This window comes from Cololabis saira, chromosome 4 (assembly GCF_033807715.1).
Source record: "Cololabis saira isolate AMF1-May2022 chromosome 4, fColSai1.1, whole genome shotgun sequence".
In the NCBI taxonomy this organism is placed as follows: domain Eukaryota; kingdom Metazoa; phylum Chordata; class Actinopteri; order Beloniformes; family Belonidae; genus Cololabis; species Cololabis saira.
In genome coordinates, this window is record NC_084590.1 from 30,725,617 (window position 1) to 30,751,774 (window position 26,158).

A 26,158-nucleotide genomic window follows, 5' to 3' on the forward strand; every position below is an offset into this window, starting at 1 on the left:
CTCACTGGCTTTTTTTTTTTTCTTCTTTTTTTTTTTCCTTTTTTTGCATGCTCGAAATGGACTTAGAACAAAGCAATATTGATTTTGTTTTGCCAACATTAAGAATGAATGTATTAACTTATCCATTCAGCTACTAATTCAATTCCTCCTGCAATGTTATTCAATTCACCTATTAAAGGAGCAATAGCATAAATTGTAGAATCATCCACATATGTAACAATATTAGATTTCTTTAAAACAAAGGACAATTCATCAATAAATATAGAGAATAATAATGGTCCTAAACAGCTCCCCTGTGGAACTCCACATGTGACATCTCTTATTTTTAATGCACTGCCATTAAAATAGACTATTTGTTTCCTGTTTAGTAGGTAGCTTTCCATCCATTTCAGTGCAGTAACCATAAAGCCATAATATTTCAACTTGTCTAATAACAAAGAATGATCAATAACATCAAAAGCTGAACTCAAATCAAGTAAAACTGCACCCACAAAATTTCTATTAACTAATTCACTCTGCCGTACTCTGCAGTACAAGTGGAATGACCAGATTTACATGCTGATTGCATGTATTTAAATTATTAATTTCAAAATAAGTTTGAATTTGATTAAAAATAATTCTCTCCATGATCTTTGCCAATGTAGGTAACAAACTTATAGGACGGCTATTAGATCCACAAAACGGTACTGCTAAATTCTTAGATAAAGGAACAACTTTTGCTATCTTCTATGCCTGTGGACAGACCCCTTTCCTGATGCTTAATGATATGGCATACAGGGACTGCAATTACATTGGATACCAGTTTTAGAAATTTAACATCCATATAATCTATACCAGTCTTTCCTTACATTTGTTAATTAGATGTTCCACCTCTAATGTAGTTATCTTTCAATGTTAAATTGACACATTTTATTCTTTACAATTAATTCCCTAATTATTTCTGTAGAAGTATCATTATTCATAGATTTCATATCTCTTCTTAAATTATTTACTTTATCATAAAAATATTGACTGAAATAGTTTTGCAATACATTCTGGTTTAGTTAAAAAAATTCCTTCCACTTCTAGAAATGAAGGGTTAGATTTTACTGTCCTTCCTGAAAGATTATTTACAAGTCCCCATAACTTTTTCTTATCATGCTTTATCTCCATAATTCTGTTTTCATAAAACTGGTGTTTTTTCTTCCTGTTTACTTTAGTCACGTAATTTCGTATTTTCCTATAAACTCGCCAGTCAGACTCATAAGATGACGATACTGCTACCTTTTTTGCTTCTTCCCTTTGTTTAATGAGTTGCCTTAATTCTTCATCTATCCAGGGTGATTTGCAATTCCTGACAGTATATTTTCTTAATGGGGCAGGTCTCTCAATCACCTGCAAAAATAATTCCATAAAAATATGAAGTGCCACATCAGGATTATCCTCATGTAATAGAGGTACCCAAGACATATTTTTAACATAATCCTTAAAAGACCTTTCACAGAAATTTCTCATTGACCTCCTAATTATTACTTTAGGACCAGATTTTGGAATCTTTGCTTTCCGGACAAACACCACCAAATTGTGGTCACTACATCCCACTGGGATAGATAATGCTTTAGAACATAAGTTACTACAATTTGTAAATATATGATCAAAAGGGGAAGAACTTCTAGTTCCATCTCTCCTCATACATATACGGTGTATACACGGTGTGGCTCTGCGAGCTGTCGAGGTTGCACCCACCTCACAGAATTACAGCAGAAAGAAAGCAGGCGTTAAGATGGATGTTTGCATCAGTTACCCACACGATGGGGCTGCAGGGCCACTCAGCGCAGCTGCACCTCTCATTTTAACTCCATCCATCCGCTGTCTAAACACGCTTCAGTCCTGCTCACTGAGGTGAACAACCATGGGCACTAACACTTTAGTCTTATGGTCAACTGAGGGTCACAAATCGCCCCAACGTGCATGTTTTTTGGACTGATGGGAGGAAGCCAGATTTTCCAATCTTACAACATATATTTAATTGGATTATAACTCTCCACTATGTTAAAATTAGTTTATCTTTCAACTCAAATTCCTTACTATTAATGTTGCTTACGCTTGTTTCCCACATGAACCAAACCAAAGGAAGTATTTCTAATAGTGTTTTTAAATTATGTAAAAATAAAAATAGAATAAACTACCGCTTGGAGTGGTAACACCTATTTAAAATTTAGTTCAACAATACCTAATCTAATAGTATATACGGTAATCCAAATTTAAATGTTCGTATTGTACCAAACCTTTTTGTAATAACCTTTCTCAGCATAGACCTCATAGGAGATTAAAAAAAAGAGACAGAATCTGCTCAGACAAGCTGCATATTATTTTTGTTTCACATACAGACAAGTGAGACATTTTGCTTTCATCAGTGTTTCACATCAACAAATGTGTATCACAGAAGGAATACTTTTTTCCTGAACTGTATCCTTTCATTAATTTTAACAGATGTACAAACAAGAAGAATAAGGTGCCCAGCTGGGAGCTGGTTTGACCTGAGCTGATCGTGCAGAAGCAGATGCAGAAAGTCAAAGTGCAAAAGAAGAAAAAAAATAAGCTATCCGAGAACGCCTGTTGTTCTTACATCTTGGCATTCTGGTGCACAAACCGCAACAGACATCAAAATGAGAGGAATTTAAAACATCACAGCACAGTGAACTGGCATGAATCAAAACGTAAAAATCACATCAACAAAAAGAAAAGGTCTCAGTGCATTTCTGCAGCAGCAGATACGTTTAAAAGCGAAAGGCTCTCAAAACATTCACAATAATCATAGGCTGAAGAAGTGGGATCTCAAGTTTGTGCAACACAATCACTGGGACAGACCAATGCAGGTGTCAGAGGATTTATTTCAGGATAAAAGTGACCCTTTAAGTTAAATATCAGAGCTCAAACCTTAAGTTTCAACTTACATTCACTGATCTAAATTTCTTTCAGTTAATATACATTGATTTAATTGTATTATCATAGCACTAATTCACTTCAAAGAAATAATCTTTGGGCATTTTATAAGTTAAACAAAATTAATTCTTTTGATAAATCCCAAGTCTCCATGATTCACATGAACCGCTTGAAAACAAGTGAACCATTTTTGTTTAACTTTGTTCAGTTATTAGTACATGGGAACAACCGCGATAAAGAGTTCAACACACACACACACACACATATATACATATATACATATACATATACATAGATTACATTTTCCACACTTTTAAAATGTTTCTAGTCCGTACTGGTGGTGATGATATCTAGAGAGCACTTCTGCGTTGTTTTTGAAAAGAAAAACAAAAAAACACCACCACTTTGAGTAAGAAAACCTGAACGCCAAAAACTAAAGTCTAAATTCCCCAATATGTTGCACCATCATGTTTCTACTGGAACCCAGACTGGACAAATCAACAGAGCGCCTGTTTTTCCTGCATGTTTGGAGGAGGTAATCGACATGAAAAATCCCTAAATCTGACACCCAGTCCCTTTAAATAACTCACAGCATTGAAATTCACAGACTACATGATTTATTTTGGCGTCTACTTGAAGAAACTGCTCTAAAGCAAAACAAAACAAAACAAAACAACCACATTTTCATAAGTGAGCAAGTATATCTTTTCTTGTTTCAGTTCTTGTTTTTTTCTTTAGTTTTTTTTAGGACATTCCAGTCTGCTCTGACTGGTCACCTGATTACTCAAGTAGTGGTGGGGCGTGAGACAGCTGCTCATTATTCATCTGATGCTTTCAAGACCTGCAGACATCATGTAATTATGTTAGATTGTGATGAAGATTAGCACTAAGTGCACAACTTGGAATACAGACGATGCAAATAAGGAACCTTATCATCTTTAGGACAAAATAATTCCCCTCAGTGTGGACTAGGAGAAAGCCTGAAAATGTAACATGCCCCTCAGTAACTGGAGCGCTTCAACAATATTGGATGGACTGTGATCTTTGTGGTTGACACCACGCGTCATCATTGCGTAGGATCAACGTTTTATGTTAAGTTTATGAGCAGGTTGATAAAATTCCTGTTCAACCCAGCAGAAAGTTGCATTCTAATTCTAATTGGAAAAGTGCAAAGTCTGTTTGCAATTTGAAGGGCAGCTGTTGTTAAGCACAGCATCATCAGCATCAGTGCAGCTGACATGAGCACTTAACTCCAACAAAGCCAAAAGCACTGGATCCAACCGGAGCGGGAGCTCAGCGGTTTGGCTTCACCGCAGTTTGGCTCCATCCTCATGTCCCATCAGAAGCTTGTCAGAAGTGGAGCGCTTCACGTGGTTGAAGAGCTAATTTGAAGCTTTTGAGATGAGACCCATGTCATCGTCTCCTTGTTTAAAGACGACTTCTTGCCATGTCTCATCCTTACCGCTATTATACATATAAAAAAGGATGAGCGGCGTCAATGCGTTTTTTTTTTTCCGACTTCTTGCATACATGGTTGAACTCTCCTCTCTCAGACACGTCTACTTACAGCCTCCATGGGTTGGTGTCAACGTATAAGTCAGTACTCCCTCGTAGTGTTTTCATTTTCAACTTGACGGGAATCTCCAATCCATTTGTGTCTGATTTACTGCCAGCTCCTTTTACCTGATATGAGCGGCGAAACAGACTTGGCAACTACCCATTCTGTCCCGGTGGGACCTGGGATAAAGGGACTATATCTGTAGAATTAAGACATAGTTAGGGCCCGAGCACTGACAGTGCGAAGGCCCTATTGTATCTGTAGGAATTTTTCTTGTTTTTCTCGTTTTCATTTTTCCGACGAAATGAGGGCCTTTTTGCCCCCCTAAACGTGCCCCAAAAGTCACCAAATTTTGCACACAAGCCAGGCCTGGCGATAAATTTGATATTTAATGGTTTGCATTAGTGGTCGTGTCCTAATGGCTCAACAGCGCCCCCTAGAAAACGCCGTGCCTCAAGCCCCACCATACGGTTTGACGTACATGCACGAAAATCGGTACACACCTGTATCATGTCACAACTTAAAGAAAAGTCTCCTGGCGCCATGGCCGAAACCGAACAGGAAGTCGGCCATTTGGAATTAATCGTGTCATTTTGGCGAAATTTATGCCATTTCTTCGGCCGTTTCTTCGCCCCAACCGTAACGTGCACCCAGGTGTGTTATACATCAAAATGTGCGACTCGATCCTGTGACGATGCACGTTACTTTTCTCAGTCAAAAGCGTTACCGTGGCGACGATAGACGCCAAAAAGCGCGCCCCCCCTTTATCTGATTGGTCCATATGTGATAGTTCCTACTTTCTGCCATAACTTTTGAATGGTTTGACATAAAGAGTTGTGGGTGGTGTCATCGGACTCGGTTTTGAGTCCTTGACCTTCATTGGTGAAAATTGCACACGCGAGGGCCCGTTCATCACTGCTTGCAGCTTTAATTGTGGTTTACGGCCTACTGTGTTTCAAGTATGTTGTCAATATGAAAGTGTCAGTGATGGATTAGTAATAAAACTACCTATCTGTGGAAAAATGTCCTCCTCTCCTGTTGCACGCGGTCTTCCATTATCATGAATGAATCTTTATGATGCGTGTGACCTCCCTCACACGTGCTATCACTTAAAGAGTTCTCTAACAGTGATGCTGGGTCCTCAAGAATTAGCAGTTAAAGAAGAAACAAATACTGTACATTCAAGCACACTGTATGTCCATATAGCTTTATCCAACACATCTTCATACTTTGCAGTATATTTGTTCATGGGCCTGGTGTGGCTCGATGCATTCCTTTTATGAAAGTTAGTGCTACGTTTAATGGCACAACTGTCTCTGCATCGTTGAAACAGGCTCCATGAGGAAAATAGTGGAACAGAAACACTGAGTTCGGCCATTTCCTCTGAGGTTTGTTTGTCAGAAAACTGTAACGGCCGCGAAAGATTTTCTTTGTCACAGATACATGTTTGTCTTTGTGCCATGAAATTCTGAGTGCAGAAATGCTCCAGAAATGCTGCAAAGTTTTTCTAGGCACGACCGTCCCGCTGCCCTCAGTCCTTCATTCTTCACAGCCAGCTGTATCCGTGGCTTTCAAACAGTAGTTCATGCTGATCTGTAACACGGTCACATCTAGGGGTTGCGTGAAATGGCATTATCAAGTGGTAAAGACAAAGCACAGTGTGCCGTTGTCTTCACCGCTCCTTTGCTAAAGCGAAAGCTCATCAGAGAGCACAGGTGGCGAAACACAGACTTGCGGCAGATAATAAAGACCCAAGGATCCACGATGGGGTTGAAGGCGTAGAAGCGGAAAGCTGTCAAATTCTCCTTGTCTCCATTAAACGGATGAATGGCGTTGATAAAGCCTGCAATCTGAGGAAAGGAGAAGATTGCAATTAGATTAAATCAGTACAGGCTATTCATTCGTCAAAAATGAGTGAAGCAATAAGATAATAGAAAGGTATTTTCCCAAGAATTGCATTTAAACTGGTATAAAAGGTCTCAAGTACAAAGTCTGGGCGACTATAATATTGGCTCAGATTTGTCTGTAATATTCAGATTCACATTTTGGACTTCAACGCTCACGTGGGCAATGACAGTGATACCTGGAGAGGCGTGATTGGGAGGAACGGCCTCCCCGATCTGAACCCGAGTGGTGTTTTGTTGTTGGACTTCTGTGCGAGTCACAGTTTGTCCATCACGAACACCATGTTCAGGCATAAGGGTGTCCATCAGTGCACGTGGCACCAGGACACCCTAGGCCGGAGGTCAATGATCGACTTTGTTGTCGTTTCATCTGACCTTCGGCCGCATGTCTTGGACACTCGGGTGAAGAGAGGGGCTGAGCTGTCAACTGATCACCACCTGGTGGTGAGTTGGATGCGCTGGCGGAGGAGGAGGTTGGACAGACCGGGCAGACCCAAACGGATTGTGAGGGTCTGTTGGGAACGTCTGGCTGAGCCCTCTGTCAGGGACATCTTCAACTCCCACCTCCGGGAGAGCTTCTCTCGGATCCCGGGGGAGGCGGGGGACATCGAGTCCGAGTGGACCATGTTCTCTGCCTCCATTGTCAACGCGGCGGCTCGAAGCTGCGGACGCAAGGTCTCCGGTGCCTGTCGTGGCGGCAATCCTAGAACCCGGTGGTGGACACCGGAAGTACAGGATGCCGTCAGACTGAAGAAGGAGTCCTACCGGGCTATGTTGGCCGGTGGGACTCCTGACGCAGTAGATAGGTACCGGCAGGCCAAGCGGGCCGCGGCTCGGGCAGTCTTGGAGGCAAAAACTCGGGTCTGGGAGGAGTTCGGGGAGGCCATGGAGGAGGACTTTCGGTCGGCCTCGAGGAAATTCTGGAGGACCGTTCGGCGCCTCAGAAGGGGGAAGCAGTACTCTGCCGGCACCATTTATGGTGCTGGTGGGGAGCTGTTGACCTCGACTGGGGACATTGTCGGACGGTGGAAGGAATACTTTGAGGATCTCCTTAACCCGACTGACATGCCTTCCACTGAGGAAGCAGAGTGTTGGGGCTCGGAGGCGTGCTCATCCATCACCCAAGCCGAGGTCACCGAGGTGGTTCGTAAGCTCCTCGGTGGCCGGGCACCGGGGGTGGATGAGATTCGCCCTGAGTACCTCAAGTCTCTGGATGTCGTAGGGCTGTCTTGGCTGACACGCCTCTGCGACATTGCATGGAGGAAGGGGACAGTACCGCTGGGGTGGCAAACCGGGGTGGTGGTCCCTCTGTTTAAAAAGGGGGACCGGAGAGTGTGTTCCAACTACAGGGGGATCACACTTCTCAGCCTCCCGGGGAAAGTCTACGCCAGGGTACTGGAGAGGAGATTACGGCCGATAGTCGAACCTCGGATTCAGGAGGAACAATGCGGTTTTCGTCCCGGTCGTGGAACACTGGACCAGCTCTATACCCTCCGCAGGGTGCTCGAGGGTTCATGGGAATTTGCCCAACCAGTCTACATGTGTTTTGTGGATCTGGAGAAGGCATTTGACCGTGTCCCTCGTGCCATTCTGTGGGGGGTGCTGAGTGAGTATGGAGTCCGGGGCCCTCTACTAAGGGCTGTCCGGTCTCTGTATGATCGAAGCAGGAGTCTGGTTCGCATTGCCGGCAGTAAGTCAGACTTGTTCCCGGTGCATGTTGGACTCCGGCAGGGCTGCCCTTTGTCACCGGTCCTGTTCATAATTTTTATGGACAGGATTTCTAGGCGCAGCCAGGGGCCGGAGGGGATCCGGTTTGGGAACCTCAGGATTTCATCTCTGCTTTTTGCAGATGATGTTGTCCTGTTGGCTTCATCAGACCGGGACCTCCAGCATGTGCTGGGGCGGTTTGCGGCCGAGTGCGACGCGGCAGGGATGAGAATCAGCACCTCCAAGACCGAGGCCATGGTTCTCGACCGGAAAAGGGTGGCATGCCTTCTCCGGGTGGGTGGAGAAGTCCTGCCTCAGGTGGAGGAGTTCAAGTATCTCGGGATCTTGTTCACGAGTGAGGGAACAATGGAGCGTGAGATTGACAGGCGGATCGGTGCAGCGTCCGCAGTAATGCGGTCGATGTACTGGACCGTCGTGGTAAAGAGGGAGCTGAGTCGAAAGGCGAAGCTCTCGATTTACCGGTCAATCTACGCCCCTACCCTCACCTATGGTCATGAACTTTGGGTAGTGACCGAAAGGACAAGATCGCGGATACAAGCGGCCGAGATGAGTTTCCTCCGCAGGGTGGCTGGACGCTCCCTTAGAGATAGGGTGAGGAGTTCGGTCACCCGGGAGGAGCTCGGAGTCGAGCCGCTGCTCCTCCACATTGAGAGGAGTCAGCTGAGGTGGCTTGGGCATCTGTACCGGATGCCTCCTGGACGCCTCCCTAGGGAGGTGTTCCAGGCATGTCCCACCGGGAGGAGACCCCGGGGAAGACCCAGGACACGCTGGAGAGACTATGTCTCTCGGCTGGCCTGGGAACGCCTCGGACTCCCCCCGGAAGAGCTGGAGGAGGTGTCTGGGGTGAGGGAAGTCTGGGCATCCCTGCTGAGGCTGCTGCCCCCGCGACCCGGTAACGGATAAGCGGGAGAAGATGACATGACATTTTGCAATTTCATGTGACAGTTTAGATTTTTAGTTTAAATTAGATCACTGAGCAAGCTTAAAAAAAACGTGAGCTAAATCAATCTTCTTTAGCAACAAATACTGCTGAGTTCTTGACACTTTGGTGTTTAATCTAAAGAAAAACGCAGCCTCAGTTTATGTTGCAGTTTATGTTTAGACCACAGCCCTATCAAATGCCAGCAACAGCAAACAATAAAACATTTATGGTGTGAGCACACCGTTAAGTTTCATAACCACTAAGTGTCCTATATACAGACCAAAGCAATGCTACTTGAAAAACCACCAACATGTTTTTGCATCGAACTGAGAAGTATGACAGACTATAAGCAGGTCAGTCGGATGTCAGCAGCCGGCTGCACATGCAACCTGGGCACAAACAGAAGCAGCAGCTGCCCAAGAACCTTTGCTGTCACCTCGCTCTTCTCAATCAACAATTCTCTATTTCCTCCACGAAATATCCAAGAAAACAGCAGTCTGCTTAATGGCTTGTACCGACTGAGTGATTTTTTTCTGTTGGTGTAAATGTTTCCCTGTTGCTAAGGCCTGGACTGAAAACTAATAAGCCGGAGACATTTGCTAAGGGCCACAGGGAACCAGAGCCAGGATGAATAAAAGTACCAGGAGGACAAGACACAGACCTGAACAGTCCTCTGCCTGCTCGTGAACTGGCTTGAAGTCACGCAGATTGTTCACATACTGATAAAAGTCAACAGAAAGATAGCGAAGCAGAGTTACAGTTTCCAGGCCCTAAATAACGGAGATGTTGAACTCACCAGTGCAACAATGTGAAAACCTTGGCACACGGGCATTGCTTCCAACAGAGGATGCTGATGCAACAATTAGATTGTCTCCTTGTTGGGAGAGTTAATCAAGAGGCCAGTGGATTACTTTCTTTTTCTTAACCAGAGATGAGGAATGACTCGCCTGGCCAACCGTATTCTTTCTTGCAAAGACATTCTCTTTTGTGAAATGGCTCTGGTACCCCTACCGGTCACGGCCATCTGGATGGTTGATAGACAACAAGTCTCTGATGTATTTTGGTCCTAAACCATTCAGTGATTTATAACATTTCATTTTTAAAGAGAAGTATTTTAAAGTCTATTCGGTGAGATACAGGGAGCCAGTGTAAAAGTTCAGGACTGGAGTGATGTGGTCCACTTTCTTCGTTTTAGTGAGCCCTTCAGCAGCAGCAGCGGCATTCTGGATCAGTAGTTGGTGCCTGATTGACATTTCAGGCAGACCGGTGCAGACACTGTTGCAGTAATCAATTTGACCTAATTGATTACTCAGCATGAATGAGTTTCTCAAGATCCTGCTGAGACATTAGTCCTTTAATCCTGGAGCTGTTCTTCAGGTGATAGAAGGCAGACTTTGTAATTGTCTGAATGTGTCTCTGAAGGTTCAGGTCTGAGTCAACAACAACCAGATTTCCAGCCTAATTAGTTGACTCTAGCTGTAAAAACAACTACTTCAGTTACGTTTTTGTCCAACTCAAGAAAATGAAAGCATATCCTCTCATTGATTTGTTCTGTGCATTTACTCAATATAGTTTCATTGTCACCTGGTGGCATTGTAATGTAAAGCTGTGTGTTGTCTAGGTAGTTAAAATAACTTATCTTGTTGTTTATTATAATCTGAACTCCAGGAAGCATGTAGATGTTAAATAGGAAGGGCCCCAGGATAGAACCCTGGGGAACTCCACATGTCATTTTTGGTAAATGCAAAACAAATGTGCAGTTCTTGTTGAACTTTTAGAAAGTACTCTTATTTTTGGAGGATGGTGAACGGAGAGTGACCTATACTTACATGGAATCAAAAAGAAGTAAAATGAATCTGATACACTTTATGTTTACTAAATAAATAAAAAAATAAAAAAAGTTAACTCTTAGAACTGTATGGGAATGAGAAATTAAAGAAAATATACAAACAATTCATACATTTAATATAACTTAAGTTGTAGTCATTGTAAACCACATTTTAGAACTTAAATTAATTGATTGATTTGCATCAGTTGCAGCAAATCATGCTTATAACTTGTTCCAAATGGAAAAAAAATTGTGACAGGAAAACTTTAGTGAGAAAATTGGATTTAAAGAAATTATGCTATTTCAAATGTGTGATGACTGAAATAATATGGTACAAAACCACTATCCAAGAAAATCTGAGCCTCTGATGAGCCAAGATGGGCAGATAATCTGTACTTTGTGAACAAATGCATGATAAAGTCATGAAAGCGTATAAATACAATGTTTCCCAGAGAAACACTGGAAGGAATGCCTACTTATTCTTATTATATCATTATTTGCCTATTTATCCTTTTCTAGAGCATAATATTAGATGATTACATGATTCAAGGAATCTGGAGAAAAACTTATAAAGAACCAAGGCACAAGCCTGAGTTGTATAACTAAGAACCTTTGTTCATCAACAGCAAATAGATGGCAGAACATCATCTCCTGCGCACAGTATATCACAACTGGCAATCGACCCAGTCAACACCACTCCCTGTTAAAGCAGTTTTTCAGGGACATGCTTAAATACTTAACCCAAATACATGAACATGTTTCCGTAGAATTTCTCCAAAAAATGTAGTGGTGGGGCTGTTTCTGGTAATAGAGACCTGCTAATAGAAGCATATTACCACAGGATTATTACCAAGGGATTTTTGGGGGGAGATCTCTGTGAAGTCGTAAAATTCTGAACTGCATTCACAAATGCCACTGGAAACTTTACTGTGCACCAAAAAATTCTTATCTTAAACTTGTCTATAGAGGCATCATCAACACCTCTGGGCTTTGAGGCATCTGAGATGGGCTATCGCACAGTGGAAACATGAACTGTGGCCAGACGAATGAGTCCAAGCATTTTTCAGCCACCAAGTACTAAACCACCTGGAACAAGCCTGCCTGCATTTCTATTCTCAATAAAATCTGTGGAGGATAAAAACAAAAAAAGAACAACCATTATACTTGCTTGATAGCCTCAATAGCAAAATGTCTCAAGTGTCATTAAGGAACAGCAACATTACAAAGAGGTAAAAGCTTCACTGCTTTCCCAACGTTTTGGAACACGATGCTGGCCTGAACTGCAGGGTTGGATGTGTATTAACAAATACAATTAAGTTGACATCCCAAAACATGAAATACCTTGGGTTCATACTGTCTGCTGTAAAATAAGTCAAATTGTAAATGACAAAGAAAAATATACAATACAGAAATAAGAAGCGACGGTCTCAAAGCCTCTCTTGGGTTCTGATCCAGAAACAGACCTAACTCTATTTGTTATTCAAAAGCAAAGCTGTCATCCACTTAATTCATCATGCAGAGTTGCCAGAAACATTTCAAGCAGACATGCAACCCCTTATGCTCTGCCATCATCCTTGCCATTGTTGTCTCATTTCCCATTACCACCCTCACTCGTGCCTCTGCTCCCGCAGGCCACCCTGCCTCTTATGGTACTCTTGGAAGACCTTAAGCCCTGCAGAGAGGCAAACAAGTCATAAGCTGTCCTTTCCAAGCACCACAGGCTGTGGGGCCAGAACTGATGACATGTCAAACCCTACTTAAACAGGAGAAAATTAATGTATCAGTGTGTGGTTATAGAGCAGGCCAGAGAGTTTAAAAGAGAGGAGGATTGTGGTGAGGAGGACAGCCATGCAGGTGCAGCACGCTTTGAAGCTTCAAACTATGAGCATGGATATTGATATATACATTCTCCAAAAGCAAATATGCTCACACATGCACTGAATAGAATAGTCGGTGCATACACTGGAAGACAGCTGCACACACACTGCAAGCTGAAAACGTGCAAACACATAATTTATCACCATCTAAAGCGTTTTGTCACGGGATGGTTGAAGTAGGACCAAAATGCAGGAGACCAAGGAGACAGGAGTATCAAAAAAAGGTGAGTTATTATGCCAAAACAAACCAAAAGCGCTGCTGAGCAGGATCTGCAAAAAACACAATAGCTAATCATTAGAGAAAACCAAAAAAAAAAACTGACAGGACACAAGCAGGGTACAAACAGTACGGACCAGCGGGGAACAAGGGAAAGACAAGACTAGATATACACAGAAGGCTTGACGAGACAAAGGTGCACATGATCGGGACAGGGGATCAGGGGAAGTCAACACAAAACTGAAACACAAGGACACAGGGTTTCAAAATACAAAAAAACAGGAACTAAATACCAAAACTCTGACACGTTTAAGAGAGGAATCACAGAGAAACAGATCTTTATATCATTCATGGGGATATTTTTCAAGGCAAAATACCTTAAGAAATACAATACCTTAAAAAATACAACATTGATGGATTACTAAGCAGTTAAATGCCTTCCAGCTGAAGCTGCTCAAATTACTTGATTTAGCAACAGAGACTTTTTTTAACTCAGCAGAAAAAGCCGCAGGTCGCATTCTTTAAGTTTGCATGATTAATAATCTGTTTCAGTTCTCCAATATATTGTTTCACTTTAACATCCTGTACAAAGCTTGGGTACCTGGGCTCAGTTTGTCTGGGGTAAATGAGTGTATCCTATCTGCTACACATAAGATGCTATCTGCGGCCCTTGACTGCTGCAACTTTCAGGAAACAGACCACATAATGGATGTCTACACTCCACAAGCCATTATTTTCCATCTCGTGGTCCTGGTGGACTCTTCTGAACTCTTCTGAACTCCCTTCCTAATCCTGTTTCATAGCACAATCATTACAAAAGGATGAGGGGAGGCAGTCTGGCGATTACCCAGTTTCAGGGAATACCGGTTACAGCAGAGGGGTAGGCTGGAGAGAATGCCACAGTGCATAGCGTCTCTGAAGAAGCTTCACATTTATAGAACAGTGTTGATGTCATTTGTTGTGAGGGTAGAAGATCGGCCTTCTGTGAGTTTGCTCAATCTGCGATACATTTCTGTGTACTGTAGTCAACATATTAGGAAATAAATTCACTTCAAATTATTACAGACAAGACAAACTTGGGTTCAAATCATGTCTCAGAATGAAATAAAAGGTGATATAAGTGACTTTGAATGTGAAATGGTTGTCAGACAAACAACCTGGATGAAACTACGGTTGGTTTACTCTGAGGAAAATGCCTTGTTAATGCCAGAACAGAGCAGTCGCACAGGTTTGACATGAGAAAAAGCCAACGATAACTCAACTAACATCTGCAGAAGCTACAATCAAGCTTTAGCTACACAGAAAATGTGCCACAGCAACAGAAGACCACACTGTGGTTGGTGTGGCTGGCTAAGAAAAGGAAAGTGAATCTACAATTTACCCTGGTTCACCAGTACTGGAGAAGAGCCGAGTTGAAAATCATTACCTGGTCTGATGAGTTTCAATTTCTGCAGCGCCATTTAGATGGTAGAAATAAGGATTTGGCATAAACAACATGAAATCATGGATCCATGATCGTCTTTTAGTAGCACTCAAGTATAGTTCAACCCCCACAACCCACCTTGGTGTTGTCCCTGACCAAGTTCATCCCCGTTGTGTCAGAAGTAGCCATCATCTGATGGTTACTTCCAGCAGGATGATTCACTATGTCACAAAGCTCAAATGATCAAACATAGTTGTTTTTTTTTTACATAACAATGAGGTTCCCATAATTAAATAGCCTCTACCGTCTCCAGATCTCAGTCCAGCATACAACATTTGGGATGAGGTGGGAAATAACGATGTAAACTAGAAAAGGAGAAAGTGGGAAAGAAAAGGTCCTAATGCGGTATGACTGCATTAGCGTTAAATTCGCCTGCCTGCTGTGGAGGCCGATAACAATAACTTTAGTTTCAGTTTACTAATGTAACCAGCTCGGTGGGGCTACACCTGTGAAACTAGAGGAGTCACACTAATGAAGTGATAATCAGAATAATCAGAAGAGTATTAATGTTTCCACCACTTTCCATGTTTAGATCCTTATGTACTACGCTGGGAGTTTCTGACACTTATGTACCTTCCGCAACATAAATACAACTTTAAACATTCAAAGCTGCGACCCTCTTCTGATTTGCAACCTCTAGCAAACGGCAAGAAGAGCAAGGGACGTACAGTAATTTGCTGGAAAAATACCATGGGTTAAAAGAGGAAGCGGTAAAGATGTGGCGTGTGAAAGCAACAGTGGTGCCAGGGGTAAATGAAGCCCTCAGGGCAGTAAACCTTCAAACCTAGAGAGCGCAGGAACAACATCAGAGATCTCTGTCCAGAGGAGCACAGTCCTGGGAACATTTAAGGTACTGCATAAAACCCAGTGGTTTCCTGGTCTGGTAGAGGACCGGACTCGAAAAGGCAACTGCTCACATATGTGGACACGCAGGGTGTTTTAGATCATACTTCCTTAAGGTTGCCCTCTATGAATTTCACACCCTCCTGACATTACTGCGCCTCTGCCGTGTATTTATGATCTAACACCAATGAATATCCTTCATTTCAGATGTGTACAGACAGGCCTACTCGTGGAGCATGTTGCATGGACTTGACATAATGTGGAGCTATGAGGCTGTAAAGAGCATCAATAAAGAGCACTTTCAAGGTTTACACTAGCATTTATGGCAGGCTTCTCTATTTTATGTGCTCTCTCCATCAAACATTTCGTCCCTGAGCTCTTTCAGCGAGAGAAGTGTGAAGCTTCATGTCAGATCTATGGAGTCAAATATATTACCTCAAATCAGAAAAAAATACAAGGCCGTATAGAAAAATGCACAAAGAAAGGTCATTCTACCCTTTTTTTATGTGACTACACCCTATTTCATTATATGACGTTTCAAATTATTTAAAATCTTTAATATATGTCTATTTTTGAATTAATAAATATGTAAACAAAAACTAAGAAATAAATACATTTAAAAAAGAAAAAAAAATGTATTTGAACATCTTGTTTCAGGTGGAACATCTTTTCCTGCAGAGCGTCTAATATCACCATAACAAGTGGGTGTGCACCCACATCTGTGATTTTATCCTTACTGCAGGCAAAAAGGCATCTTTATTTGACACTTTACAGTTGCTATCGGTGTGAACCAGTCACATCGAAAGTGTACACGAGTTGTTTTCAGGGCAAGAAAAACACCAGAAGGGAGCAAGTGACAGGAAATGCTTAGAAGCTGGTCGCTGCTTCTCTTCAGATGAGTTTGTGAGCTGCAGTCAGTTTTCTTCCTCTAGGAGACCGTTTTGTTGCAACATACCAAACAGAGTTTGTTGAGAACGACAAACAGGATAAACAAATGTTTGTGTAGGCAAAGGACAACGCTGTAAAACGTTTATGCTGCCCACTGCAATAAGAAGAAAAATAAATATTAGGTATGCAGTTTTTTATGGACAGAACCTATCATCGTCACCCTTTTGTTCCTGTAGTTAATAGAGCAGGGGGTGGAAAGCCACTGTTTAATTAGCACAAAAAAACTGCTGACAAAAAGAGAAAAAACTAAGAGGAAGTGGAAGCAACTCCCAAACACTGAAACCCCAACTTTCAAGAATTTAAAGGCTAACAAGTACCAGTTTATGTCAAAACTGAGCACAGGGTATGTTGCCTAATAGGTTGCAACAGACTCCAGTTCCTGTTCAGTTCAGACATAAAACTGTCGTGTTCTCCACCACTGCGGCCCGATATTGAACTTCTGATGCAGTTTTAAATCTGTGGAAAATATCTTCTGAAGGCTGTTGACTAAAAATAAAGGCCGCCTTTGACTTAAAAATACAGTTACCTTAGTTTAGAAATAAAAAAACTGACTACGACAACTTTAAGTGTTGATTTATTGATGTGTTCATGTGGCTAAATGATGTGATTGAAATTATTAATTATTTAATTATTAATATTAATTAATTAATTTAATTATTAATAATTAATTTATTATTTAATTTTAAGTTGGTTGTGACACATATCCTCACAGAAAGCCACTTCGATGTTTGCCATCTGAACACTTTATTGTTGTCTTTGTAAAAAGCTCGACATGACTGGACATTATAAGGTGCATTTTCTTAGTTTCACTGGCAAAGAGGAGCATCCACTTGAAATAATCCTGAAATAATCCTTTCTTATCTCCTAAATGAAGGCAAATTGTTGATGACATTTGCTCCAGGTGAGCAATGAGGTCAGAAAAAGAGATGCGCTATAAATACTGTAAACTCATTATTCCTTTAATCCATTCTTCAGCTGGTCAAACCTCAAACAGAATGCACCTTATGCAGTTTCTCTTTTATTTTTTTTTTACCAACTTTTCTTTTTAAAAAGAATAATAATAAAAAAAAATATTTGTATAATATTGATTTCACAATGCTAGTCCACAAATCAGTAGGTTTAAGCCGGTTCAGTAGGTTTCATCTGTTATGTTGAGACATTAATTGTTGTGGTGGGCAAGGAAAAGCATTACTTTTGTGTGTAAAACTGAAATAAATGTTTAATTAAGCCATATTACAGAAGTAAAAATATTTCAAAAGAAATACACAGAAATATAAGTCTCTTTTAAAATTAAATTCAGCAGTGAAAGACCTGTGGCAAAAGTAACATCTGGTTATTATGCTTTTATTGCCTTTACTGCTGTTTACTGTGTGAACTGATGTCCAGAGTTATTGCAGGTGTCATTTAGGTCTGCAGATATCACACCAGATGCTTAATGAAAGACATACGTCAGTAAGCTACTAGTTTGTGATTTTTAAAGTTTATCAAATCAGGTTGTTGACTAAAGTTTGATTTATGATTCATTGTAACAACTACACAGGTAGCCTTCCAATGTCAATGTTAATACTTGTCCCTTGTTACGATGTAATTACATCACCAGACACTATGTGGTGATCTGCAGTACTGGGTTGAGCTGCCTCTTGTTTATTTCTTATATGTAGCTAAGACATCGCAACCAAGCACCAATCATCCAACTTCCAGGATGAGTTTAATGCACAACTGAGATTTTTTGAAGTTCCTTGACTGGCCACCAGAGGATCCCTGCAAAAGTGACTTGATCTCCAATAACTCCCGTGTTTAGAGCAGTAATAAACAAAAAACCCGTTTCGCTCTTAATAATTTAATTTCACACCCACTCAATACATTTCTATTAATTCTTAACATGCGTTCCACGTTTTTATATATCTTCTTTATATATATATATATATATATATATATATATATATATATATATATATATATATATATATATATATATATATATATATATATTCTTTCAATTAACATTTAAACAAAAGTAATTGAGTGCATTCTATAGGCTGATTAAAATAATATGGCATTATCCAATCAGAGTTAAATACAAATAAACTCAGGTCTTAACTTACACTACTTGGCTTCAGTTTTAGGTTTCCCATCCTGATGAGACGCTAACTCTGTAATCAATACAAGTTGTTTAACAATGTTTAAAAAAAAAATGATACAATATTCACAGCTTAACTTTAGCACTCGTTTGTGATAGCAATAAACATGCTGTGTTGTAGATTTAAATGTTACCCTACATTTAGAAATAACACACACACACATATATATATATATATATATATATATATATATATATATATATATATATATATATATATATATATATATATATACCATTTCTCCACAGACACTACATAAAGTAAAGATGGGTGAAATATAGCTGGATGGCTGGATGCTATCCGGCCATCCTTGAATAAAAACAAAACAACACAGAATTAAGAAATGCATTTTGTTATTATTTCGATCCATTTTCTATACCAGCTTAACCGTAAACAGGGTCGCCGGGGTATGCTGGAGCCTATCCCAGCTCGTTACTTCAGATGTCATTACGTTAACAACGTCTGAAAAGAGGATAGATGAATGAGGATATATGGAGTCCATCAGAATAAATGTAAGATAATGTCAATTAGCATCTTAAGTTAAGCCAAAGTTAGTGCTCTTTGGATAATTGAGATTGGTGGTCATGTTTCAAGTAACAGCACGGCTTGTTTGATTAGCAGACTTGCCCAGTTTTGGATAAATCAGCAGATGAGTGGGGTTATCTCCTGTCAAGATCGCATCAAGTGTAGCAAGTATGGGCTTCAGGACTACTCTTCAGGAACCTATGGGCGACATCATGAGAAGTGTCTCCGTTTCTCTTGAAAGAGTGCTTCAGTTTACTCCTTCAACAGTAGTGTGTTTAAAGTGTTGACAGAGTTTTGCTGTGTTCAAGGAGTACATCAAAACAATTAGTGATGAACACACACCAAACTTGTTTTAAAGGCATTTAGCCCTTAAAATTAATTAAAAATTAATTTCCGAGTAAAATATTCTTTCAAATTAGTCGAGGACTCAGATGTGCATGCGGTTGCAGAAGCCTGAAAAACAGAGCAGGTTTTCTTCTAGAAGTGACATTTTAAAAGACAGAACGACAGGTAAACTCGCTCAGTAGCACCTGCAGTACTTCAATCACGCAACAACAACCTATTGAATGAAATGTTGGGCACGCCTTTCGTAAATTTGGGCTCACTTTTTTTACTTGCTGAGCTTCATCACTTTTTCTCTGTTACTATTGCAATTTTTTTTCCCGTCGGACTGGAAGGAATACTTCAAGGATCTCCTCAATCCGACTGACCTGCCTTCCATTGAGGAAGGGCTGTCCGGTCTCTGTATGATCGGAGCAGGAGTCTGGTTCACATTGCCGGCAGTAAGTCAGACTTGTTCCCGGTGCATGTTGGACTCCGGCAGGGCTGCCCTTTGTCACCGGTTCTGTTCATACTTTTTATGGAACAGATTTCTAGGCGTAGCCAGGGGCCGGAGGGGATCCGGTTTGGGAACCACAGGATTTCGTCTCTGCTTTTTGCAGATGACATTGGCTTCATCGGACCGGGACTTTCAGCATGTGCTGGGGCGGTTTGCGGCCGAGTGCGACGCGGCAGGGATGAGAATCAGCACCTCCAAAACCGAGGCCATGGTTCTCCACCGGGAAAGGGTGGCGTGCCTTCTCCAGGTGGGTGGAGAAGTCCTGCCTCAGGTGGAGGAGTTCAAGTATCTCGGGATCTTGTTCACGAGTGAGGGAACAATGGAGCGTGAGATTGACAGACGGATCGGTGCAGCGTCCGCAGTTATGCAGTCGATGTACTGGACCGTCGTGGTGAAGAAGGAGCTGAGTCGAAAGAGTCGAGCCGCTACTCCTTCACATTGAGAGGAGTCAGCTGAGGTGGCTTGGGCATCTGTATCGGATCCTCCTGGACGCCTCCCTAGGGAGGTGTTCCAGGCATGTCCCTCCTCCCTAGGGAGGTGTTCCAGGCATGTCCCACCGGGAGGAGACCCCGGGGAAGACCCAGGACACGCTGGGCTGGCCTGGGAACGCCTTGGACTCCCCTTGGAAGAGCTGGAGGAAGTGTCTGGGGTGAAGGAAGTCTGGGCAACTCTGCTAAGACTGCTGCCCCTAACGGATAAGCGGAAGAAAATGGATGATTGGATGGACTATTACAAAATACTTTTATCAAGCAATGAAAGCACATCACTTCATTTGACTACCAGAGCCCTATGTTAAGGGGGAGGATGTCATGGGAGCAGAAGCCTGAGAAGAGGCTGAAGGGTTAATCAAAAATATGCCTTTATAAAGTCCCAGTTTCACCACTAAATTAAGCATATGTGAAAACATTATTTTAAATAATGAATCTGGGAACTAGGTGTTTGTCAAACAAGGCTAATTTTAGGAGGGTGTCACTGGCATCAGAGGAGAAAGGGGACAAATCATTCCCATCATCATTCTGTAAACATCATTTAATGCTCACTGGACCCTAAAATCCCAAACCACAAAATCGGCCCTTCTGCCTGGTTGCAATTATCTTGCTAAATTAAATAAATCCCTCTTGCCTGCATGCAGATTTGGCTCTTTGCAGATTAAGTTGTCTCATGTGGAGATGATACACATTTTGAAATCAACACAAAGTGGGTTTAGGACGTCTCATGCCAGAACATTTTTTTTTCTATCTATTTGTCAGATAAATGAACACCCAAACAAGCAATGACACAGAGCAGCCGCTCAACTAATATGTTTTTAAATGTTATGAATCATAACCTAAGTGATGGCAGCTGAGCTTCGTGGAAGGAAAAGGGGAAAAGTCATGGCTAAGGGAGGAGAAGGTTTGGAAGTCGGGGGCGGGGGGGGCACAACAACTTCCTTTATTATTAGTGATCCCATTACATCATATTTATTCAGCAACATGTCTGAAAGCACGCAAGTGAATTCTCATATGGTGACTATTGTCATCTTCTGAAAAACAGATGCGCCAGAAGGTGAACTCATCCAGGGAAATTTTAATGATTTCCATGTTTCCTAGATGTAGATTATTCATTAATTTATTATATTATGGTTTTATGGAACCGGCGTGTCAACTGCTTCCCTAAGTCCATCAGCACATCGACAGATGATCGCCGCGTTATGCACATTATGGTTTGTTTGATGAGAGGGCGTCGTATCTCACTGCTGCGTCCCAACCGTTTTATAGCTCTTGTATCTCCTGGCGGAGCTGCGAGGTGGAGCATGGAACCAGAATTACATTGTTCCTCTTTCTGCACGCAAATGTCCATAAAAAAGTGGTTATTAAGTTAAGGGGGATGCGTACGGAGAGCTGGATCCAGCTGGGATCAGCTCCGAGACGGAAAAACAACTGAATTAATTATGGCCTGATGCAATTGAATCACTCATAGAAGTATTTGTTTAACAGATTTGAGTTTATTTTAGCAAATAACCCAAAGGTTAAAGATAAGGCAGTTTGGGAGAATATTCAAACTCGTCATTGAGCAGGTCTTAGACCAAAGACAGAGCTTGCTGGACTTTCAGGCACCACATGGGTAAAATGCTGGTCTGCAACTTTATTAATTCCAGTTTTTTTTCTTTTAAACCATAACTCTTTAGAATTATAATAATTAAACAGAACCTCACTATGGACCTGGTATTTGTAGTGTGAGAAGCACTGAACATTCAGTGACTGAACTTTCTCTATATTCTTCAAAGGATAAGGCTTTATCTTGAGGAGGGTTTCCAGAGAGAAGAGCCCGTCAGTGCTGAGACGACAGGTTGCTAATGGACCAGATGCTTCGATCGGCTCTCTGGGGGAAATGGGAACCGGGAAACATCCTGAAGAGCAACATGCATTAATGCATTGCTCTGACGCAACACACAGGATAGTGAAATGGTTACAGGCATAAATAGTTACATAACAGTCCCACAGCAGTTGAGCGAGCCAAAATTACACAATAAAAAGAAAACTGTAATAATAGAAGCCATTAAACATATGGCTGTGTTTTACTAACATTTACCAAAGGTTGGAACCCACTGTCAACCGCAAGGGGACAAGATCAGCGCACCGGGAAGATTAACCATTAAAACTTGCATGTTTCATCCTGAAATACCATCCCCAAATTTTTATATCGTGTACTTTTATGAAATGATTTCAAAAGCATGAACTGAGATAATAAATGACTTGTGACAATATTAAGACTGGGCCTATCTCTGTTATAAATAATAGTCACCAGAATATGATTTTCCATGTCATACTATGAGATATCACAGACAGAAAACAGCAGTTTCCGCATCCAATGTACCGCCCTGTAAATATTTTCTCGTAATTATGGGAGCCTCCTGACAATTTAAAGTGACTCAGAAAAATTATCCCAAATGGGAACACTATGAGTTGTGAGGCTGCTTCATGTTAGGATATTCATTGTCTGCATACATGGCAAGAAACCAAAAAGACAAATATGGAAAACACTGAAGAAAAAAAGTTGTTTGTAAGAGCAGTAAATAGTTGCAGAAGAATGGCTGGTTGCTGGATTTTTAGCAAGAGTGTTTACTTGAACAATCAACTGATGAATCATGTTGTGACACAGGCACACAACAGTGCTGCGCCACACGTACGCTACAAGTCCTGGACTTTTTCCTGCGATATTCCAGTGAAAAAAATTGACTTGTTGCAGAAACTTCCCATTCAGCTCCCTGTTCCTTCTTCAGAGGTTTCCAGAATGAGATGTGTTTATCTTTTGGATTAGCGTTACGCATACGCGGATACACATGTCTCTGGAGGTATCAGGTGGTACGCAACGAGATGTGTGAGTGTTTTTCTTTTTTTAAAGAATAGTATTTATGAACAAATCCTTAAAAATAAACACATAGTAAACTATTTAATAATATATAAATGTGAGTTCATAATTTTAATTTTATGTTCAGTATTCAATTTCATTACCCTAAAAACTTTCTACCCCCCTGAATCTGCCAGACCAGGAGGGTTTCGACCAACTTGGCACATGCCAAATGATATCACCAGCCGCTAAGACTGCCACAGTAAATATATATAAATATAATATTCTTCAATGAACTGTCATTTATGTCTACTTTTATACAAGTAACATTAATGTTTGTTTTTTTTAGTCGTGCTGCTTCTGTCCCCATCAGTCACTCCATGAACTCGGCATAAAACACAACTCACACGGACCTTGTATGGCAGGAACCAGCTGAAAGTTCTGAGATGACGTTTCCTGACAGAACTGCTGACGGTTTAGTGGAGCAAACTGAACTGGGTCAAAAGCGTAACTTCACAATGTTTCCAGTGTATGGGAACAATTAAAACTTGATCCATTGTGCTGAATTTGATTATAACAGTCGTGACCAAAGTTGTGCTTTGAATTGACCTGAAAAGTAAATCAAAACCCTCAGTAGCATACAATCATTTTTGAAGAGAATCTACAATAATAATGTTTATCGTTATATTCTGTGGAAGGCAAACTCGTACTAAAGTTTGTCAGTGACAAGTGTGCGTATCCTGGCCAGCAAGTACTATTTAATTTCCTCTTCGATATAAAGAACTAGTCTGGTTGCTCTGGATTACACTTTGATTTCCAAGAAGCAGAAACAATGGACACAGAATTAAACTGTCTCTGGATGGCGTTAGATGTGCATGCGACGATAAGAGAGATGAAGCGTGTGCTGGGTGATAAGTATCAGGGTGGTATCAACAAAACCCATCTAAACTGGTGTACAGCGGAGTCGGAGTTAACTAAGTTAATAAGTATTGTAGCTTTACAGTAAAAACTGGATTCAATTAAGAAATGTTGATTATTAGCAATTCTACTGTCATCTTAGTTCACTTTGAAAAGTCCCTCTTGGACATTCGCACAAAGCCCACTTCCACACTACTGTGAGTGGTTTGGTACACTCACGGCACACTGAAGAGAAATTGCTGTGAATGGGAGGTTTACTAGACCCAATTCACTAGAGACAAGTACGAAAGAAGGCAAAAGGCTCAAGAAGCTAAGACCTAACTGCTACGATGAATAAAAAACCAAACCTAATACTGCTGAAAATACCGCGAAACAAAGGTAAATCCAGCGCTGGCAAAAATTACATTTGTACATTGAAAAATATGCTAAACAGGATTTACGTCCACGAGTTGCAACCCATGCAAGCATCTCACCACAAAACATTGATGACATGTCACTAAATAACCTCTTCTTTTTCTTTTTTCTAAGAGGAAACGTTCTGAATTCATGTTACCACAGGAAATGTTGTGAAACGCCTCCATGGCACCAGCAAAAGGCTTTTGCTCTGAGCTAAAAGCAGGAGGGAAAAAAATGAATCGATAACATCCACTCCTCCCAGCCGCTGTTGTACTGACCAGCACTACGCTGGACAAATGTTTTTTTTTTTTAAAGACAGTAGAGAAAGGAATATTTCTTATTTGAAGTTGATTCTAGTTACAAAGTTTAATAAATCAGACACTGATGCCACATTGCTGTGTTTTACTTCTTGGATTTCAACCCAAAAATGCTTTCCACTGCAGAATACTTGGTTGAAAAACACATTTTTCACAGAGGGCATACCTCAGAAAAAAAACCCTGTTTTTTTCAAACAATGTTTTTTTTTAACATGGTAATCACGTTAATTACAGTAACCACGACCATATGTCTGCAAAATGTTACTAAAACAATCATAAAAAATGCTTTGATTTTAACAGTGTTGTCAGAGCGGACTGCACAGGGGTCTATAATCTCAAGGATATTTCAGCGTACAGCAGAAAAGTTACATTTGACGGTATTACTGTAGGTCACTTGGACTGCTCAACCTGTGGTGAACAGTCAGCCTGGAAGCAGATGGAAATGGTTAAAAGTCACTGGATGAAATGCATTACCAAGGAAATAACTACCTCACCCTCTTTAAAAAAAACAACAAAAAAAGGTGAAACTACTTCGACTCATGCAGACAGACAGACAACACAGACTCCACCAGGCAGCCGTGGGTCATGTAAGCACCGTCCAGCTCATTGTCCTGGTTTCAGCCTCCTCCTCATCTAAGTTTAAGATAACAATGTTTTTTTAACAAATGAGGGAAATAAAGCTCTAAAAAACCAGCCTTAAATTTTAAAGCAGCACAAAGTAACTTTCAGCTTTTGTTGAGTTTGGCGGCTCCTTTGGACAAAAGCGGTAGTGCTTTACCAGAAAGAACACTATGTTTCCCATGAGCACCAGCGCGTACTGCCGGAAAACTCCTGTCCCCGTCGCGTGCATTTGTTTTGATATTGAATGAGAGAAGACGGGACGGACTTTCAAAACTACTTTTCTGTTTTCAGCGGTCATTTGTAGGATGGATAGCGAAGAGGTAATGTATCTATTTTTGGCTAAACAATATAATATGACGAAGTTGAAAATCACTAATTTCAACTTGGTTTTATTAGTGAAGTCACCCCCGCCCCCTGTCCTGTTTCAGTGAGATAATGCGCCCTACAAACTCATACGCTAGTCCAACATACTTGTACATACCTGTGAATAACGGAATGTTTTGCAGATCAGCCCTGCACAATTTTACAGTTCTCAGGAAAAAGAAATGTTCTATACATTTTCTTTGCATTGCATTCTTTCCTCTAGTGCTGTAATTCTATTCAATTGTATTATTATTTTATAAAGCTTCTTCATTGCCAATTACACAATTTTATGATCACTATTATTATTCTGTATCTGTTGTTGATATTGTTAGTAAGTTTAGAATTACCAAAACCCAAGACGAATGTGAAAACATTCTAAAATCTCCCTAGGGAGGCGTCCAGGAGGCATCCGGTACAGATGTCCAAGCCACCTCAGCTGACTCCTCTCAATGTGAAGGAGTAGCGGCTCGACTCCG

General features: G+C 41.1%; 1 protein-coding gene across 1 annotated transcript in view; it reads right to left on the reverse strand.

Moving 5' to 3' along the window:
- Positions 1–5,975: 5,975 nt before the first annotated feature.
- Positions 5,976–26,158, reverse strand: part of ptgir (prostaglandin I2 receptor) — a 32,632-nt gene continuing 12,449 nt past the window's right edge. The window contains exon 3 of the mRNA XM_061719395.1: positions 5,976–6,333. Within this exon, the coding sequence (XP_061575379.1) occupies positions 6,094–6,333 (240 nt within the window). The 3' untranslated portion in view covers positions 5,976–6,093. The remainder of the gene's footprint in view (positions 6,334–26,158) is intronic.